The following is a 15000-nucleotide window of genomic DNA, read 5'->3' as shown; positions in this document are numbered from 1 at the left end:
GGGAGAGTGGGACAGGTTAAGAAGGGAGGGTGGAGGGAGAGTGGGACAGGTTAAGAAGGGAGGGTGGAGGGAGAGTGGGACAGGTTAAGAAGGGAGGGTGGAGGGAGAGTGGGACAGGTTAAGAAGGGAGGGTGGAGGGAGAGTGGGACAGGTTAAGAAGGGAGGGTGGAGGGAGAGTGGGACAGGTTAAGAAGGGAGGGTGGAGGGAGAGTGGGACAGGTTAAGAAGGGAGGGTGGAGGGAGAGTGGGACAGGTTAAGAAGGGAGGGTGGAGAGAGAGTGGGACAGGTTAAGAAGGGAGGGTGGAGGGAGAGTGGGACAGGTTAAGAAGGGAGGGTGGAGGGAGAGTGGGACAGGTTAAGAAAGGAGGGTGGAGGGAGAGTGGGACAGGTTAAGAAGGGAGGGTGGAGGGAGAGTGGGACAGGTTAAGAAGGGAGGGTGGAGGGAGAGTGGGACAGGTTAAGAAGGGAGGGTGGAGAGAGAGTGGGACAGGTTAAGAAGGGAGGGTGGAGAGAGAGAGTGGGACAGGTTAAGAAGGGAGGGTTGAGAGAGAGTGGGACAGGTTAAGAAGGGAGGGTGGAGAGAGAGTGGGACAGGTTAAGAAGGGAGGGTGGAGAGAGAGAGTGGGACAGGTTAAGAAGGGAGGGTGGAGAGAGAGTCGGACAGGTTAAGAAGAGAGGGTGGAGAGAGAGTGGGACAGGTTAAGAAGGGAGGGTGGAGAGAGAGAGTGGGACAGGTTAAGAAGGGAGGGTGGAGAGAGAGTGGGACAGGTTAAGAAGGGAGGGTGGAGAGAGAGTGGGACAGGTTAAGAAGGGAGGGTGGAGGGAGAGTGGGACAGGTTAAGAAGGGAGGGTGGAGAGAGAGTGGGACAGGTTAAGAAGGGAGGGTGGAGGGAGAGTGGGACAGGTTAAGAAGGGAGGGTGGAGAGAGAGTGGGACAGGTTAAGAAGGGAGGGTGGAGGGAGAGTGGGACAGGTTAAGAAGGGAGGGTGGAGAGAGAGTGGGACAGGTTAAGAAGGGAGGGTGGAGGGAGAGTGGGACAGGTTAAGAAGGGAGGGTGGAGGGAGAGTGGGACAGGTTAAGAAGGGAGGGTGGAGAGAGTGTGGGACAGGTTAAGAAGGGAGGGTGGAGGGAGAGTGGGACAGGTTAAGAAGGGAGGGTGGAGAGAGAGTGGGACAGGTTAAGAAAGGAGGGTGGAGGGAGAGTGGGACAGGTTAAGAAGGGAGGGTGGAGGGAGAGTGGGACAGGTTAAGAAAGGAGGGTGGAGGGAGAGTGGGACAGGTTAAGAAGGGAGGGTGGAGGGAGAGTGGGACAGGTTAAGAAGGGAGGGTGGAGGGAGAGTGGGACAGGTTAAGAAGGGAGGGTGGAGGGAGAGTGGGACAGGTTAAGAAGGGAGGGTGGAGGGAGAGTGGGACAGGTTAAGAAGGGAGGGTGGAGGGAGAGTGGGACAGGTTAAGAAGGGAGGGTGGAGGGAGAGTGGGACAGGTTAAGAAGGGGGGGTGGAGGGAGAGTGGGACAGGTTAAGAAGGGAGGGTGGAGGGAGAGTGGGACAGGTTAAGAAGGGAGGGTGGAGGGAGAGTGGGACAGGTTAAGAAGGGAGGGTGGAGGGAGAGTGGGACAGGTTAAGAAGGGAGGGTGGAGGGAGAGTGGGACAGGTTAAGAAGGGGGGGTGGAGGGAGAGTGGGACAGGTTAAGAAGGGAGGGTGGAGGGAGAGTGGGACAGGTTAAGAAGGGAGGGTGGAGGGAGAGTGGGACAGGTTAAGAAGGGAGGGTGGAGGGAGAGTGGGACAGGTTAAGAAGGGAGGGTGGAGGGAGAGTGGGACAGGTTAAGAAGGGAGGGTGGAGGGAGAGTGGGACAGGTTAAGAAGGGAGGGTGGGACAGGTTAAGAAGGGAGGGTGGAGGGAGAGTGGGACAGGTTAAGAAGGGGGGGTGGAGGGAGAGTGGGACAGGTTAAGAAGGGAGGGTGGAGGGAGAGTGGGACAGGTTAAGAAGGGAGGGTGGAGGGAGAGTGGGACAGGTTAAGAAGGGAGGGTGGAGGGAGAGTGGGACAGGTTAAGAAGGGGGGGTGGAGGGAGAGTGGGACAGGTTAAGAAGGGAGGGTGGAGGGAGAGTGGGACAGGTTAAGAAGGGAGGGTGGAGGGAGAGTGGGACAGGTTAAGAAGGGAGGGTGGAGAGAGAGTGGGACAGGTTAAGAAGGGAGGGTGGAGGGAGAGTGGGACAGGTTAAGAAGGGAGGGTGGAGGGAGAGTGGGACAGGTTAAGAAAGGAGGGTGGAGGGAGAGTGGGACAGGTTAAGAAGGGAGGGTGGAGGGAGAGTGGGACAGGTTAAGAAGGGAGGGTGGAGGGAGAGTGGGACAGGTTAAGAAGGGAGGGTGGAGGGAGAGTGGGACAGGTTAAGAAGGGAGGGTGGAGAGAGAGTGGGATAGGTTAAGAAGGGAGGGTGGAGGGAGAGTGGGACAGGTTAAGAAGGGAGGGTGGAGAGAGAGTGGGACAGGTTAAGAAGGGAGGGTGGAGGGAGAGTGGGACAGGTTAAGAAGGGAGGGTGGAGAGAGAGTGGGACAGGTTAAGAAGGGAGGGTGGAGAGAGAGAGTGGGACAGGTTAAGAAGGGAGGGTGGAGAGAGAGTGGGACAGGTTAAGAAGGGAGGGTGGAGAGAGAGTGGGACAGGTTAAGAAGGGAGGGTGGAGAGAGAGTGGGACAGGTTAAGAAGGGAGGGTGGAGAGAGAGTGGGACAGGTTAAGAAGGGAGGGTGGAGGGAGAGTGGGACAGGTTAAGAAGGGAGGGTGGAGGTAGAGTGGGACAGGTTAAGAAGGGAGGGTGGAGAGAGAGTGGGACAGGTTAAGAAGAGAGGGTGGAGAGAGAGTGGGACAGGTTAAGAAGGGAGGGTGGAGGGAGAGTGGGACAGGTTAAGAAGGGAGGGTGGAGGGAGAGTGGGACAGGTTAAGAAGGGAGGGTGGAGGTAGAGTGGGACAGGTTAAGAAGGGAGGGTGGAGAGAGAGTGGGACAGGTTAAGAAGGGAGGCTGGAGGGAGAGTGGGACAGGTTAAGAAGGGAGGGTGGAGGGAGTCCGAGTGTTCTATTCTGTAAGGGTAGGGAGTCTTCTATTGGGAGGTATTGAAAGAATGTGGGGGAGGGAGGGGGTGGGGGGTTACACTGTGATGGCACATGACGAAGGCGAGTCGTATAAGCATTTGCTTTTTGTTCGAATAAATGACTGGTTTTACAGCAACCACACGCTAAGAAAATAGTTGCGTGTGCATCTACATTCAGTTAAAGAATCTTCAAAAGAGTATTGCTTTTGTTATCATATGCGTATATTTATTCATCTTTGTATTGTCTAACACGATATCCTTCAGTCTGTTTATCTATTTATACATTGATTCATATACATATGTATACCTATTTTTGTATTTCTTCAGCAATCATATCCTTTAATTAACTCGTTGTAATTGTTTACTATGTTTTCTATCGAAAATTATTACCTGAGACATGCAGTTGTTTTTTTAATTCGCTAAAACAGCTTATCAGCTCAACACGATCCAGCCTTCAGCATGTGCAATATCGGTGGTCCCTTCATCATGTTTCCTGTCGCCCATTATGTCGACACCTTCTCTACCTGCAGTGCCAACGACTTCCAAAGCTTCGAACGTGTTGAGGGGAATTTCAGGTTGGCACAATAATAGAATAAGAATAAGAATAAGAATACTTTATTATCTCATAGAAAAATTCAGGGGTGGTACATAACAATAATACAAACAAGACATTGATTTTACATAAAACATATAGCACTATATAACATGGACATCTTTAAAGCACTGCGCTTACATATTCTCGCACACCTACGCGTATAACGAACTATGGCTAAACATCATTGCAAAATATCATAACATACAATATATCGCAGGAAATATACGGTTGTACATAGTCAAGAAACACATGCTTTCGATCAGGGAGGCTACACACACACAGACGCCACCACCACATTAACAAAACCAAACAAGTCGCGTGAAGCGATATAAAAACATTTAGTCAAGATCAACACCACAAACCAATCAGCGCCGAGACTACACTCGGATAGTCTCGGCTAACCATACCGAAGACCGAGACGGGTCACGCTCGCCGCCGCGAAGCACGCGTCCTTAGTACTTACTGAACCTATTTTCTTTCATTCTGAGCACATTTTTAGAGTAAGCATGACATATCTATATATGTTTGAATTTAATAGAATATGAGAAATATAATGCAATCAATTTTAAATGCTTTTTGCGAAAAATCGATTTTAATGACAACTTTGATGAGAAAACTCATTAATTAATTTTTAAGCCTCCAAGCTGAAATGCAATACCAAAGTCTGGGCTTCGTCGAAAATTACTTGACCAAAATTTCAACCAATTTGCTTCAAAAATAAAGGCGTGACAGTGCCGCCTCAACTTTCACAAAAAGCCGGATATGACGTCATCAAAGACATTCATCGAAAAAATGAAAAATATGTGTGGGGATATCATACCCAGGAACATTCATGTGAAGTTTCATAAAGATCGGTCCTGTAGTTTTATCTGAATCGCTGTACACACACACACACACACACACACACACACACACACACACACACACCCATACACACACACACACACACACACACACACACACACACACACACACACACATCACCTCGTCTCGATTCACCGTCTATGTTAATTTTTTTTCTCAAAACTTGACTAAATGTGAAAAAGACAAAACAAACAACAACAGCAACAACAACAACAAACACAACAACTTCGCTCTAGTGTGTGATCGTTGATAATAATATTAATAATAATAATAATAATAAATGAGCATTTATATAGCGCAACATCATAACTTTACAATTATGCTCTTTGCGCTTGACACATTTAAAATTAAAACACAGTTATACAAGCATTTACATCTACATTCATAGTCATCAACGCTTAATTAAAAGCATACACCATCACACATACACACACATACATACACCACACCCTCGTCTCGATTCGCAAGTACACTGGTAGAATTCAATCTAAAACAACAGAGAATACGTAACAGGAACTAGTCTCTCAATATTTCGTCAGCTGACTTGGCATGGAACCGGAAGGCATCACAATCTAATTGAAATTCGAATTCATCAGATGTCTGAATGCTTTTCATATACACCACTTGTCAATGTTCATATTTTATTTTTTTGCTGAATGCCTATCAAATCTAAGTCGCTTAGTTTAGGCCTAATACAGGGTGACCCAAAAAAAAGAGTACCCAAACAAAACGTCATAAATTAAACAAAAATAAAGCAATCTTCATAAAATTCATTTACACACACAAGTAGCCTCTGCATGATTTGCACAGAAAATGTTAGCGTTCTAGCTTGTCTTTCAGGAAAGTTATGCTCATTCTACAGAACATGCTCCAAATGACGCTGTATGCAAACTTGAACTCGCCGCGCAAAGTTATCAATCACCCGCACACACTCCTGTTGCGAGATTCCGCGAATGGTTGTTGTGATGGCTCTCTTGAGTTCTGTGATTGTCTGTGGGTTGTTCCTGTAGACGTTGTCTTTCAGGAACCCCCAAAGATAGAAATCGCGCTGACCGAAGTGTCTCTGGAACTGTACTTGCACATCTCTGTATGATTTTGTGCGAAAATAGGTCTCTATGCAAAACGTCCGTTGATCATTAGTATAGTTCATTGTGAGAACAGCTTTTATTTCATCCAACCATGCAGTGGATTAGCTTGACTCACCTCAAAAAGAAAGAAAAAAAAGTTAAAATTGACAAAGTTATTCAAGTTTGTTTGGGTACTCTTTTTTTGGGGTCACCCTGTACAACATAACAGAGAGCAAACAACACGCACGGCGCTCGTCAAACTATAGCTGACAGGAAAGAATGGAGAGTGATAATTAATAGCATCGCACACCAATTGATCCAAACAATAGACGTCGCTGCTATTTTGCCTGTGATATTTTTTGGGATTGTGATGAAACAAGTGTACATGTTGAATATGATGACATGCCAAGGTTGAGATTTACCAGGGCTGGGTAATTGAATGGGGTTTGACCGGTCAGTTACAACCCCAGCACCGATTACAGTTCATATTAATCCCAAATTTACGTTTGTTGTAATGACGTGTTTCTATTTGAACTATTGTACCGGGGGCCCGGTAGCTCAGTTGGTAGAGCACTGGACTTGTGATCGGAAGGTCGCAGGTTCGAATTCGGGCCGGGACGGACACGGGTCAACTTTATGTGCAGACCCAGAGACGGAAGCCATGTCCCACCCCCGTGTCATCACAATGGCACGTAAAAGACCTTGGTCATTCTGCCATAAGTGCAGGTGGCTGAATACACCTAAACACGCAGACACCTGGGTAGCGCGACTCCGTTGCTGCTAGCTTTCCACTGGGAGGAAGCGACCCGAATTTCCCAGCGATGGGACAATAAAGTAATGAAAAGAAAAGGAATTGTAGCGTGTCTTTTCGATATGGCTTGAAATAGCGTAGTTACATAACGTTTTCGTTGGCTCAAACTAGATCAGTTTCTCGATTCGCATGAACATAATTATTACCTGGAGAATCCAATCGACTTTGACCCCCAAACAATGACACAATGCAGAGCACATTCTCCGAAATCTCATTTAAATGTTTTTTTAGAACAGTGGATCGTGACATTAAGATTTTATTCATAAACTGGCAAAACGTACCATCACCCCCATGAGGTTAGAGTGATCGTACTCTGGATATTATCATTAACACGTGGTTCTTGTCAATATTTTTCAGCACACGTTACCAGTGTCTTCACCATAAATCTCCCGTAATAAACTCGACGGATGTGACACAACTGATGCTGGGGGAACTCTATGACATTGACGCACAGTGTCGACAGCGATTCGGCTCAGGATCTCACCATTGCAATTCTTCCAATGTAAGAGGCTTTGCACTGCAAGTGTGTGTGTGTGTGTGTGTGTGTGTGTGTGTGTGTGTGAGTGTGTGTGTGTGTATGTGTGTGTGAGTGTGTGTGTGTGTGAGTGTATGTGCACCCCCCTTTCCACAGGTTTGGTTGCCTAAATCACCATAATGCAACCATCCACACGTGGATGGCAACCTAAACTCTGGATGGCAACCTAATTGTGTGGATGTTCGCTTCATTTAACACCGTTAAATTGACTTTTTTGACGGAAAGAATGTCATAACAATGTTCAAAATGACATTCTTTCCGTCCTCTATAGGCGACGAAATAGGTCAAATTTTGTGCATTTTTTAGTGCAAAATTCTTCGATGCCGGAGCGAGTACTGCACCCAGTGCTGTTGTAGTGCAAGTGCACTAGAAAGGCACTACACCCAGTGCCGCCTCTTAGGTAACCATCCGCACTTTAGGTATGTGTGTGTGTGTGTGTGTGTGTGTGTGTGTGTGTGTGTGTGTGTGTGTGTGTGTGTGTGTGTATGTGTGTGTGTGTGTGTGTGTATGTGTGTGTGTGTAGCCTATACCTTAACGTTCCGACATAGTAAGTCTAGCTGTTTGATTTGTTTGGCCTTTTTGACCTCACCCACGGCGCTATCTTTTTAATTGTCTGACTTTGTCATCCAAACAGGTAGAAGAAAAAAAAGATGGAGTATTTAGGCCAAAAAAAAAATAGGTCTGTTTACGGTAACATAGGCAAAAAAAATAGGGTCGGTAGGTCGGGATTTTTTTTTTTTTTTTTTTTTTTTTCTCCAAAAAACCACATTTTTACGTTATTTTGCCAAAAAACAAGATTTTTTTTTTTTTTTTTTTTTTCCCAAATGCCAAAAAAAAGTCTAGGGTCGCGCGAAAAAACTAGGGTCGGTCGGGTTACCGTAAACAGACCTATTTTTTTTTTGGCCTTAAGAACATTTGCGTTAGAGATTTCAAAAGTAAGCATTTTGCCACATACACAACTCGTTGTCTTGCACATCTTGATATGACTGTAATAAAACAAAACACTTTTGCAGTTGAAAGGAAACCAGACAGAAGTTACGTGCCGAAATTTGTTTTGTCACATTCCTAGAACAACCTCTTGTTCGGACATCCAACCAGCAAGGGGGACTTCTTGCGGTGTCGGTGAGGTAAATATGTCACACGCGTTATTCATTCTGTGTGTGTGTGTGTGGTGGGGGGGGGGGGGGGTGTGTGCAGGCGTATGCTTGTTTATGTTTGCGTTTGTGGGTGTGTGTACGTGCGTGCGCGCGAGCGCGTGTGTATATGTGTGTGTGTGTCGGTGTGTGTGTGTGTGTGTGTGTGTGTGTGTGTGTGTGTGTGTGTGTGTGTACGTGTGTGTGTGTGTGTTTGTGAATGTGTGTGTGTTCCGGTTTATGTTTGTGTGTGTACGTGTGTGTTTCTGGATGTGTGTGTACGTGCATCCGTACATGCGAACGTGGGTGCGTGCGTGCGTGCTTGCATGTGCGTGCATTTGTGTGTGTATACATTCGCGAATGAGCAGTTTGTAACTTACCGACCATTAATCTTCTGCTTTCTTCGCGTTATTACTTAGCATCTGCTGAAGGGACATTAAATCCCAACAACCAAACCAATCACGTTATTACTTAGCATCTGCTGAAGGGACATTAAATCCCAACAACCAAACCAATCACGTTATTACTTATCATCTGCTGAGGGGACATTAAATCCCAACAACCAAACCAATCACGTTATTACTTAGCATCTGCTGAGGGGACATTAAATCCCAACAAGCAAACCAATCACGTTATTACTTAGCATCTGCTGAGGGAACATTAAATCCCAACAACCAAACCAATCACGTTATTACTTAGCATCTGCTGAAGGGACATTAAATCCCAACAACCAAACCAATCACGTTATTACTTAGCATCTGCTGAAGGGACATTAAATCCCAACAACCAAACCAATCACGTTATTACTTAGCATCTGCTGAGGGGACAATAAATCCCAACAACCAAACCAATCACGTTATTACTTAGCATCTGCTGAAGGGACATTAAATCCCAACAACCAAACCAATCACGTTATTACTTAGCATCTGCTGAAGGACATTAAAACCCAACAAGCAAACCAATCACGTTATTACTTAGCATCTGCTGAAGGACATTAAAACCCAACAAGCAAACCAATCACGTTATTACTTAGCATCTGCTGAAGGACATTAAAACCCAACAAGCAAACCAATCACGTTATTACTTAGCATCTGCTGAGGGACATTAAAACCCAACAAGCAAACCAATCACGTTATTACTTAGCATCTGCTGAAGGACATTAAAACCCAACAAGCAAACCAATCACGTTATTACTTAGCATCTGCTGAAGGACATTAAAACCCAACAAGCAAACCAATCACGTTATTACTTAGCATCTGCTGAGGGACATTAAAACCCAACAAGCAAACCAATCACGTTATTACTTAGCATCTGCTGAAGGACGTTAAAACCCAACAAGCAAACCAATCACGTTATTACTTAGCATCTGCTGAGGGACATTAAAACCCAACAAGCAAACCAATCACGTTATTACTTAGCATCTGCTGAAGGACATTAAAACCCAACAAGCAAACCAATCACGTTATTACTTAGCATCTGCTGAAGGGACATTAAAACCCAACAACCAAACCAATCACGTTATTACTTAGCATCTGCTGAAGGGACATTAAAACCCAACAAGCAAACCAATCACGTTATTACTTAGCATCTGCTGAAGGGACATTAAAACCCAACAAGCAAACCAATCACGTTATTACTTAGCATCTGCTGAAGGGACATTAAATCCCAACAACCAAACCAATCACGTTATTACTTAGCATCTGCTGAAGGGACATTAAAACCCAACAAGCAAACCAATCACGTTATTACTTAGCATCTGCTGAAGGGACATTAAAACCCAACAAGCAAACCAATCACGTTATTACTTAGCATCTGCTGAAGGGACATTAAATCCCAACAAGCAAACCAATCACGTTATTACTTAGCATCTGCTGAAGGGACCTTAAAACCCAACAAGCAAACCAATCACGTTATTACTTAGCATCTGCTGAAGGGACATTAAAACCCAACAAGCAAACCAATCACGTTATTACTTAGCATCTGCTGAAGGGACATTAAAACCCAACAACCAAACCAATAACGTTATTACTTAGCATCTGCTGAAGGGACATTAAATCCCAACAAGCAAACCAATCACGTTATTACTTAGCATCTGCTGAGGGAACATTAAATCCCAACAAGCAAACCAATCACGTTATTACTTAGCATCTGCTGAAGGGACATTAAATCCCAACAAGCAAACCAATCACGTTATTACTTAGCATCTGCTGAAGGGACATTAAAACCCAACAAGCAAACCAATCACGTTATTACTTAGCATCTGCTGAAGGGACATTAAAACCCAACAACCAAACCAATCACGTTATTACTTAGCATCTGCTGAAGGGACATTAAATCCCAACAACCAAACCAATCACGTTATTACTTAGCATCTGCTGAGGGGACATTAAAACCCAACAAGCAAACCAATCACGTTATTACTTAGCATCTGCTGAAGGGACATTAAAACCCAACAACCAAACCAATCACGTTATTACTTAGCATCTGCTGAAGGGACATTAAATCCCAACAACCAAACCAATCACGTTATTACTTAGCATCTGCTGAGGGGACATTAAATCCCAACAAGCAAACCAATCACGTTATTACTTAGCATCTGCTGAAGGGACATTAAATCCCAACAACCAAACCAATCACGTTATTACTTAGCATCTGCTGAAGGGACATTAAAACCCAACAACCAAACCAATCACGTTATTACTTAGCATCTGCTGAAGGGACATTAAATCCCAACAACCAAACCAATCACGTTATTACTTAGCATCTGCTGAAGGGACATTAAAACCCAACAACCAAACCAATCACGTTATTACTTAGCATCTGCTGAAGGGACATTAAATCCCAACAACCAAACCAATCACGTTATTACTTAGCATCTGCTGAAGGGACATTAAATCCCAACAACCAAACCAATCACGTTATTACTTAGCATCTGCTGAGGGGACATTAAATTCCAACAACCAAACCAATCACGTTATTACTTAGGATCTGCTGAAGGGACATTAAATCCCAACAACCAAACCAATCACGTTATTACTTAGCATCTGCTGAGGGACATTAAATCCCAACAACCAAACCAATCACGTTATTACTTAGCATCTGCTGAAGGGACATTAAATCCCAACAACCAAACCAATCACGTTATTACTTAGCATCTGCTGAGGGGACAATAAAACCCAACAACCAAACCAATCACGTTATTACTTAGCATCTGCTGAAGGGACATTAAATCCCAACAAGCAAACCAATCACGTTATTACTTAGCATCTGCTGAAGGGACATTAAATCCCAACAACCAAACCAATCACGTTATTACTTAGCATCTGCTGAAGGGACATTAAAACCCAACAAGCAAACCAATCACGTTATTACTTAGCATCTGCTGAAGGGACATTAAAACCCAACAACCAAACCAATCACGTTATTACTTAGCATCTGCTGAAGGGACATTAAATCCCAACAAGCAAACCAATCACGTTATTACTTAGCATCTGCTGAAGGGACATTAAATCCCAACAAGCAAACCAATCACGTTATTACTTAGCATCTGCTGAAGGGACATTAAAACCCAACAAGCAAACCAATCACGTTATTACTTAGCATCTGCTGAAGGGACATTAAATCCCAACAACCAAACCAATCACGTTATTACTTAGCATCTGCTGAAGGGACATTAAATCCCAACAACCAAACCAATCACGTTATTACTTAGCATCTGCTGAAGGGACATTAAATCCCAACAAGCAAACCAATCACGTTATTACTTAGCATCTGCTGAAGGGACATTAAATCCCAACAAGCAAACCAATCACGTTATTACTTAGCATCTGCTGAAGGGACATTAAAACCCAACAACCAAACCAATCACGTTATTACTTAGCATCTGCTGAAGGGACATTAAAACCCAACAACCAAACCAATCACGTTATTACTTAGCATCTGCTGAAGGGACATTAAAACCCAACAAGCAAACCAATCACGTTATTACTTAGCATCTGCTGAAGGGACATTAAAACCCAACAAGCAAACCAATCACGTTATTACTTAGCATCTGCTGAAGGGACATTAAAACCCAACAAGCAAACCAATCACGTTATTACTGATATCGTTTTACTAAGATACAAACAATATTTCTGATTTCGTTTTCAGTGGTGTGTCGATCAAAAATGCGTATCCAACGGTCAAATCCAAAGAACGGAGCAAGGTAATGTGTATGTATGTATGTATGTGTGTGTGTGTGTGTGTGTGTGTGTGTGTGTGTGTTTGTTTGTTTGTGTGTGTATGTATGTTTGTGTGTGTGTGTTAGAGTGTGTGTGTGTGTGTGTGTGTGCATGTGTGTGCATGTGAGTGTGTATGTGGGTGTTGGTGTTTGTTTCTGTGTGTGTGTGTGTGATTGTGTGTTTGTGTGTGTGTGTGTTTGTGTGTGTTAGTGTGTGTGTGTGTGTTTGTGTGTTTGTGTGTGTGTGTGTGTGTGTGTTTTTGTGTGTGTGTGTGTGTGTGTGTTAGTGTGTGTTAGTGTGTGTGTGTGTGTGGGTGGATGTGGATGTGGGTGTGCGGTTTGGTGAGTGGGTGTTTGTGTCTATCGGCTTGTGCAACACTTTTGTCATTTCATAAACACTAAAAATAAAAAGAAGTCATATTTAAACAATGCAACTAACTTTGTACTTATCTAACTAAAACGCCAATTCAGCTCTGACATTGCAGCTTACAAGAGAAAAATTGTGCATTAATTCAGTCAATTTGCATTCAAAGTGGACATTATGAATTATTGCTAATTATATCTCTGATTACGACCAGCTGTTCGTGTGTAACAATGAAACCTTTTGGGTAAATTGCAGGAGAAACGGCGCGTCCGACAGGTGCCACGGTAGGGGTTGTTTTGGGGGCTTTGTTGTCTATTGTAGGCATTGTTTTCTTCGGCATCTTCTTCTGCAGAGGTATGATATGCATAATAAAATGTATGTCGTGTTCTGTGTCAGTCTGTCTGTCTGTCTGTCTGTCTGTCTGTCGGTCTGTCACACACACACACACATACACACACACACACACACACACACACACACACACATATATATATATAAACACATTTTCAAACACACACACGCACGTACGCACGAATTAACGCAGGCACACACACACACACACACACACACACACACACACACACACACACACACACACACACACACGCACGCACGCGCGCATACACACACTCTCTCACACACATACACACACACATACACACACACACGCACGTGCACACACACACACAGACACACACAGACACGCACGCGCACACACTAACACACACACACGCACGTGCACACAACACACACACACACACACACACACACACACACACACACACACACACACACACACACACACAGGTAAGAATAATTGGGTATACGTTGCAGTTTACAGGTAGAATCTTTACGATCGGTCTCATTAGAATCTTTAGACATCAAAACAGAGATAGAATGTTTGTTGTTGAGTCAATTTCGTGCGTCTTTTGCAGCAAGAAGGAGACCAGCTGGCGTCAAGTATGTATATGTTCATGCACACACACACACACACACACACACACACACACACACACACACACACACACACACAGACTGACACATACACACACTAACGCGCACGCACGCAAGCACGTACACACACACACACACACACACACACACACACACACACACACACACACACACACACACACACACACACACACCTCAACAAAATCATTCGATCTCAAGACATAGCATGATAACACATTTTACAGATGTTTGCATTCTTTTCTTTTTTACATTTAGTCAAGTTTTGACTAAATGATTTGACATAGACGGGGAATCGAGACGAGGGTGGAGGTGTATGTGCGTGAGCATGTATGTATGTATGTATGTATGTGTGTATGTATGTATGTATGTATGTGTGTATGTATGTATGTGTGTATATTTGTATGTATGTATGTGTGTGTTTGTGTGTGTGTGTGTGTGTAGAGCGTTTCAGAGAAAAATACTGGACCAATATACATGAAATTTCACAGTAGAGTTCCTAGGTATGATATCCCCAGACGTGGGTTTTTTTCCGATAAATTCTTTGATGACGTCATATCCGGCTTTTTGTGGAAGTTGAGGCAGCACTGTCACGCTTTCATTTTTCAACCAAATTGGTTGAAATTTTGGTCAAGTAATCTTCGACAAAGCCCGGACTTTGATAATGCATTTCAGCTTGGAGGTTTAAAAACTATTTTATTAGTTTTTGGCTCACGTAAGTGTAGCCTATGCGATGCTAACTTTTGTCTGTCTGTGCGTGCGTGCGTGCGTGCGTGCGTGCGTGCGTATGTATGTATGTATGTATGTATGTCTGTGGTAGAAACTTTAACATTTGAAGACGTCACAACATTTGAAGACGTCACATTATGACGTAAGAGGGTTAGACGTCACGCGAAGGAATTACTGAAAGTCTCGGTCATTGTTCTTTTGAGCGGGCCGAGACTAGTTTTTTCTTCGAAATCGGCCATTTAGATCTAGATCTAGTGTCTCGCTTTCTTGCACAGTGACAGTGTCACCTATGCCGCTTACTGTGTGTGTGTGTGTGTGTGTGTGTGTGTGTGTGTGTGTGTGTGTGTGTGTGTGTGTGTGTGTGTGTGTGTGTGTGTGTGTGTATGTGTGACGAAGTGATTGAGTTTGTGTTACTGTTTGTCGATTTCTTACGTGAGCCTTGAAGGCTTCGCCTCTTGTCTCTTTTAAAGTTGTCATTAAAATCGAATTTTCATTAACAGATTTAAACATGATTGCATCGTATTCCTCACTTTCTCCTGAATTCAAAAATATCTATGTGTACTCTACAAATGTGCTCAGAGTTACAGAAAATAGGTTAAATAGGCCTAAGTACTGCGTTTGCA

The 15000-nt window shown here is 44.1% G+C and overlaps 1 protein-coding gene across 1 annotated transcript in view; it reads left to right on the top strand.

Annotated features, from left to right (window-relative positions):
• Positions 1-13636, top strand: part of LOC138975192 (A disintegrin and metalloproteinase with thrombospondin motifs like) — a gene marked incomplete at its 3' end in the record, with an annotated part of 32714 nt that extends 19078 nt beyond the window's left edge. Inside the window, 6 exon segments of the mRNA XM_070347850.1 lie at positions 3517-3663; positions 6783-6927; positions 7974-8087; positions 12243-12297; positions 12932-13030; positions 13612-13636. Coding sequence (XP_070203951.1) covers positions 3517-3663; positions 6783-6927; positions 7974-8087; positions 12243-12297; positions 12932-13030; positions 13612-13636 — 585 coding nt within the window.
• Between the last annotated feature and the right edge of the window lie 1364 nt (positions 13637-15000).

This window comes from Littorina saxatilis, linkage group LG9 (assembly GCF_037325665.1).
Source record: "Littorina saxatilis isolate snail1 linkage group LG9, US_GU_Lsax_2.0, whole genome shotgun sequence".
Classification (NCBI taxonomy): Eukaryota; Metazoa; Mollusca; class Gastropoda; order Littorinimorpha; family Littorinidae; genus Littorina; species Littorina saxatilis.
This window is presented reverse-complemented; position numbering and strand designations above follow the sequence as displayed.